This window comes from Alnus glutinosa, chromosome 9 (genome assembly GCF_958979055.1).
Source record: "Alnus glutinosa chromosome 9, dhAlnGlut1.1, whole genome shotgun sequence".
Classification (NCBI taxonomy): domain Eukaryota; kingdom Viridiplantae; phylum Streptophyta; class Magnoliopsida; order Fagales; family Betulaceae; genus Alnus; species Alnus glutinosa.
In genome coordinates this window covers 8,966,757-8,972,756 of record NC_084894.1, presented here as the reverse complement: position 1 = coordinate 8,972,756, position 6,000 = coordinate 8,966,757, and the positions used below count along the sequence as shown (strand labels likewise).

Genomic DNA, 6,000 nt, shown 5'->3' with positions numbered 1-6,000 from the left:
CTGTTCACCTCTCCTTCGCAATCTCTGGCACCCTTGAATTTTGGTGCCAGAGATTGTCTAGGAACGATAATGGATTTCAATGGTACCCTTGAATTTCGGTGTATTTCGTTTCACTTCCTTACGAATTTTATTATTATCATTATTATTTTTTTTTCTGTTCTTTTTATTTTCTTTAAATTTCTCAAAACCCTCGACGTTCTTTCTTCAGTTCTTGGTATGTATTAATGGAAGGAGGGAGATGGTAACAATAATGCATCTAATTAATAGATGGAAGGAAAATAAAAATTTTACTTAAAAAAAAAATTATTTATTTAATATTTAAATAAAAAAAAAAAGACTTCATTTTAAACTATTGCCTTAGACCCCCACCATATATATATAGAGCTGGCCTGCATCATATATGATATACGTTATTTGTCAATCGGCAATTGCCAATTGGCCGGTTGTGAAGTGGATTCATGAGTTTATCTAACGGTTCCGTCAAATCACTAGCTAATATTGAATCATCTCGATCGGCTGCATCAGTCGAACCCAAATTGACCGGTTGGGCGGCATGCATGGACCATTTTGGATAAATAATTTCACCCCAGTATATATATATATATTTTGTATCCTATGAATCAATTTGATATAACTACAAACCTTAGGGATCAGATAAGCAACTTTTGTTTTTTTTTTTCCTATATATAAAGACGTGCTATATATGTTGTAATCTCAGAAACGCATGCTCAGTTTATATATTGCCATGAACTCTCCAACATGTTCACTGCAATGGCTTCCTTTCCTCCTCCTTATTTTCTCAACCTCTGTCACTGCAACACTGTACAATATTCCCAGGCTGAGTCCAGTTGGACCAACAATTCTACAAGATCCTGAAACAGTATCTGCTTCGGTTAACGTTTCAGATGACTTTCAAACATTTTACTATAATCAAACACTCGATCACTTCAACTACAGGCCTGAAAGCTACTCCACTTTTCAGCAAAGATATGTGATCAACTCTAAGTACTGGGGTGGTGCAAATAGTAGCGCACCAATTCTTGCTTATTTTGGCGCAGAAGCACCGTTGGATGGTGACCTGACTTTTATCGGATTTCTCACTGACAACGCCGTGCACTTTAACTCTCTCCTACTATATATAGAGGTATTCATGAACACAGTCAACATTCGATCTCTCTCTCATTTATGGTTTTTACAAATTTTGTTTTTTTAATGAATGAGAATCAATTTTATATTGACAACAGTAACTCGTTACAATCGGTTTGTAAAAAAACAGATACCAGATTTTTGAAACATACTTCAAAATCTCGACTTTCAACAACATTGTAAAACAAAACAACCTATACCAGAATTTTGGAATTAATACCCCAATTTGAACAAATGTGAATATTACCCTTAATTAGTATTCATAAATTTGTCTTTACCCATGATACCGACTTTAATCTCTCACTTTATTTTCTGTAGAAACCGGTCCTTAGAAAGAAAATGATTTGCATGCATGTTTAATAACATTCTTGTTCTGCCATAGATGATAAATAGCATATCCAAAAGCAAACATACAAACAAAAGCTCTAAAAACTTTATTCCTCCAATTATTCACCACATCTTACCAAATTTCTCATTTATGGTATTAATATAGCGATTTATATATATATATATATATATATTGTTTTCATCAGCACCGATATTATGGAAAGTCAATACCATTCGGATCAGGGGAAGAAGCGCTTAGAAACGCAAGCACTCTCGGGTACTTGAACTCAGCCCAAGCAATAGCAGATTATGCAGAAATCATCATTCATGTAAAGGAAAAGTTAGATGCAAAATATTCTCCAGTGATTGTCATTGGAGGATCCTATGGAGGAAGTAGGTCACAAATTGCTTTTCCTTCGAGATATATATATATAGAATGTGAATTAAACTCTGACAGCTCGATTGGGACGTGCATGTTTTAACCTAATTCTATTCATTGATTATATATTCAGTGCTAGCTTCTTGGTTCCGGCTAAAATATTCTCATGTTGCCATTGGCGCTTTCGCCTCATCTGCTCCAATCCTTTACTTCGATGACATTACGCCCCAAGATGGATATTTTTTGATTGTCACCAAGGATTTTAGGGTAACAATTTGAATATATACTTTCTTTTCCTTCCTTTATTTTTCATTTGAGTAATGTTATTTAGTAAACTACATGTATATGACTGAAATACAACTTAATAATGTGACAGTAAAAAATTAGTCATTATAAAAACTGAAAAAAAAAGAGATAAATTTTTACTATTATGTCATTCTAGTTGTATGACAGTCGTATATATAAGAGTCTATTAAATAGTATTAAAAATGTATCTCTTGGATGGTGTGCAGGAAGCCAGTGAGAGTTGCTACCAAACCATAAAAAAGTCGTGGTCCGAAATTGATGAAGTAGCATCTAAGCCTGATGGCCTTTCAATCCTTAGCAAGACATTCAAGACTTGCAAGTAAATAATATATATATATATATATATATATATATATGGCCTTTGCAATGATCTAATTAATTATTACATTTAACAAACTGAAAATGAAAATAAGAATAATAACAATATATTTTGTAATCGATCGATGACTCGAATATTATTGTTTCTATTTCAGCCCCTAAGCAAATCTTCTGAGCTGAAGGACTATTTGAAGACGATATATGTAAGTTCAGCCCAATATAATCATCCTCCACATTATCCAGTTAACATTGTCTGTGGTGGCATTGATGGAGCTCCTTCTGGAAGTGATATTCTCAGCAAAATATTTGGAGGTGTGGTTGCTTATAAAGGAAATCGATCATGCTATGTTAATGGACCCAGAAATATATCTGAAACAACTGTGGGATGGAGATGGCAGGTACATTTAATTTACATCTATATCTTATTATCTTCTTAATATTATCGATCGCTTTTAACTAATAGATCATGATATATATAATGACAAAAAACCGGCCGGCGAGATATATAAAAAATAACAACGACAACAGAATGGAACAATATATATATATACCATGTGCCAAAAACAAGAATAACATTAATTATTTTAGCAGTTATTAAATTTTCATTTTATATACCATAGAATTATGATGATCTAGACTTGGGCTATTTCAAGCATGTAAGGGGCGTAGATGACGCAGATGTCACAGCTTCATGGACGCCGACATCAACATTTTAGAAAGTTATTGGAGCTTTTTACGTACACTTGCAATTGCTTTTAATTAACGTACAGTAAACGAAATGCTCTGTGTCTTCAATACTGCGACAGCTTCATGAATAATAATTAATAGTACTAGGCCAAATATATATATATATATATTAGAGCTTTGGAATAGTATTGGATTTTTATAAATGAAATTTGAAGATTTTTAGGTCCCAAACTGGCTCTGCCACGGCCCACCGAGCACACATGCCAGTACGGACCTAGTTACATGTGGTTTGAAACTTTTATTTATTTATTTATTTTTTTTGGTAAAAATAGATTTTACCTTTTAAAGATTCACACATTAGGAGTGGCCGAATTGAACAACCGTATCATATGTTACTTTAGTTCGTCTTCATTTTTTTTTAGGGATATTTTGGAGAGATTTGCTCTTAAGAACCCACATGCGATGGTTGATTTCCATCTAAGGAGACGGACTTCGACTTCGGTAACAGTTGGACAACATTGAAAATTTTTAAAACTTGTTTGGGTTCTTAAACATTGAAGGTAAAATTGAAAAACTTGTAAAACTTTGAGAGCGTAAAATGTATATTTTTTTTCCCCCCCCTCTCTGTCTCTCTCTCTCTCTCTCTCTCTTTTTTAGCGGCTTAAAACCTAAATTTTTTTTAGCAGCTTAGAACCTTTCATCAAGTGTATTGTAACATAATAAATAATCAGCGGCCGGCGTTAGGATGCTATTATTTTTGTTATATTTCTTTATTAATCGATGTGACAATATTATGCAGTACTTATTAATTGATGTGCCATTATTATGTAGTTTTTTTTAATTTTTTAATTTTTTTGAAAAAAAGATCGAAGTGATGCATGTATTACTGTTATGTCAACTACATATATATCCCTAAGCCCCTCTTTTTCACGTACATTAGTGTCTTTGTCCATTTCACCGCTTTGGCTCACCTCTTCCATTGTTGCTTCCGCACCCACACCGACCATGCCAACTACCCATCTCCTCCACAAGCGGAGGAGTGTCTCGTGTGACTAACCCCAAAACGACCCATGCGCGGCTAAACACCGGTGGGTCTCCTTTCATCCACCGGTCCCAGCAATTCATTCGAGTGGTAACATGGCTGACATGGAATAGGGGTTGATGTAGGTGTCACATGGACTAACACATCAGTGACTGATGTGGTAAATCTTATGTGAGCAATACTATCATGTCAATTTGTAATGAAATGTTAGTAAAATTGGTAGCATTCCAAACATTTATCATGAATTAATATATATATTTAAGAAATGCTATATGTATTTAAACTTTTACAACATCAGCTTTACTAATTGATGATTTGATGTGGAGCTTATTCATTGGAGATGATCATAACAATTAATAAAAAGAAATGCTACGAGTACCAATAAATAAACTCTACGTCATCTTAATAAGACTAACTCCTTTTGTAAAAGTTTAAGTAGATGTAATTTTTTTTTTTTTTTTTTTTCCAAAGACGAGGCTATTTGAGGCTAGAGACTAATTCCTTGGCATATGCAATTTTCCCGTACGTCCACACGATTAATAAACATTCACATCAAAATAAAATTTACTTGATTTGTACACTTCCACCCTTTTGCTTTAAATTTGATATGACTATTGAAAACGTATCCTAATTGTCCTTTATGACCAGAACTAAACCTCTCTTTGATTTTAGTCTAACATCTCCGTGCATTAATTAGACATGCAGCGAGATGGTGATACCCATAGGAATTGGCAATGACTCTATGTTCTCGTCGGATCCTTTTATCCTAAGCAGCTTTATCGAGATATGCAAGAGCTTCTATCGTGTCCCACCTCGTCCTCATTGGGTCACTACTTACTACGGAGGCCATGTACGTTTTTTTTTTTTTTTTTTAATTTTTCCCATACATTTTTAAAGGTAGTATGAATAACTTCAAATAATTAATATATTGCAAACAGTTTGATTTTTTTTTTTTTTTAATGCAAAATTGCAGGATATAAAATTAATTCTCCACAGGTTTGCCAGCAACATTATATTCTCCAATGGGCTTAAAGATCCTTACAGTAGCGGCGGGTAACCAGATAAACAATTACCAACACAAAAGAACTAATTAATTATTAAGTTTACTCGATTGACCAAGTTGAATTAACGCCTTTCTATTCTGATTCCAGGGTGCTTGAAAATATATCACACAGTGTTGTTGCTGTCCTTACTGTTAACGGTGTGTACTCAACTATTTTTTCGAAAAAGGATATTAAAAAAGAAAAGAAAAGAAATCATAGGGGAATTCATAGTGAATGGTGAATTTTCTTTTTGCAGGTTCTCATTGCTTGGATTTACATCCAGCAAAGCAAAGTGATCCAGAGTGGTTGGTCATGCAGCGAAATGTTGAGGTTAAGATCATCAAAGGATGGATCACCAAGTACTACACTGATCTTCTTGCTTTCAAGAAATAAATTGAAGTCACATCAGAGACGACACTAGAGGAAACAAAACATTGTGAAAATTAAAGCCTTCATATGCCTTTGAATGTGTCTACGTACAATATCTAATGAAGTTGATGTATACTTCATAGTACTTGTTAGGGATAGTACCCTAACAACCAATTTGTATGACATATTTATTTAATAAAAGTAGTGTTTTATTTTCAGAGAATTACTTGAGCATTTGGCCATTGCATATTCATTTGATGAAGGTAGTTTTTATGTTACATTATTATATGTAATTTATGTGTATTAATAAGATTAATACATAGAAGATCTAAAGCACAAGTTCTTTGAAACTTATAAATATTAGCTTGTAGTTGGTGATGAAA

General features: G+C 33.5%; 1 protein-coding gene across 1 annotated transcript; it reads left to right on the top strand.

Annotated features, from left to right (window-relative positions):
* Positions 1-734: 734 nt before the first annotated feature.
* On the top strand, positions 735-5,843 carry LOC133877927 (uncharacterized). The gene is made up of 9 exons (XM_062316379.1): positions 735-1,144; positions 1,680-1,866; positions 1,986-2,119; positions 2,365-2,474; positions 2,628-2,874; positions 4,903-5,055; positions 5,179-5,258; positions 5,357-5,406; positions 5,505-5,843. The coding sequence occupies exons 1-9, from the start codon at positions 746-748 to the stop codon at positions 5,639-5,641; spliced, it is 1,497 nt and encodes a 498-aa protein (XP_062172363.1). The 5' UTR covers positions 735-745; the 3' UTR covers positions 5,642-5,843.
* Positions 5,844-6,000: the final 157 nt, after the last annotated feature.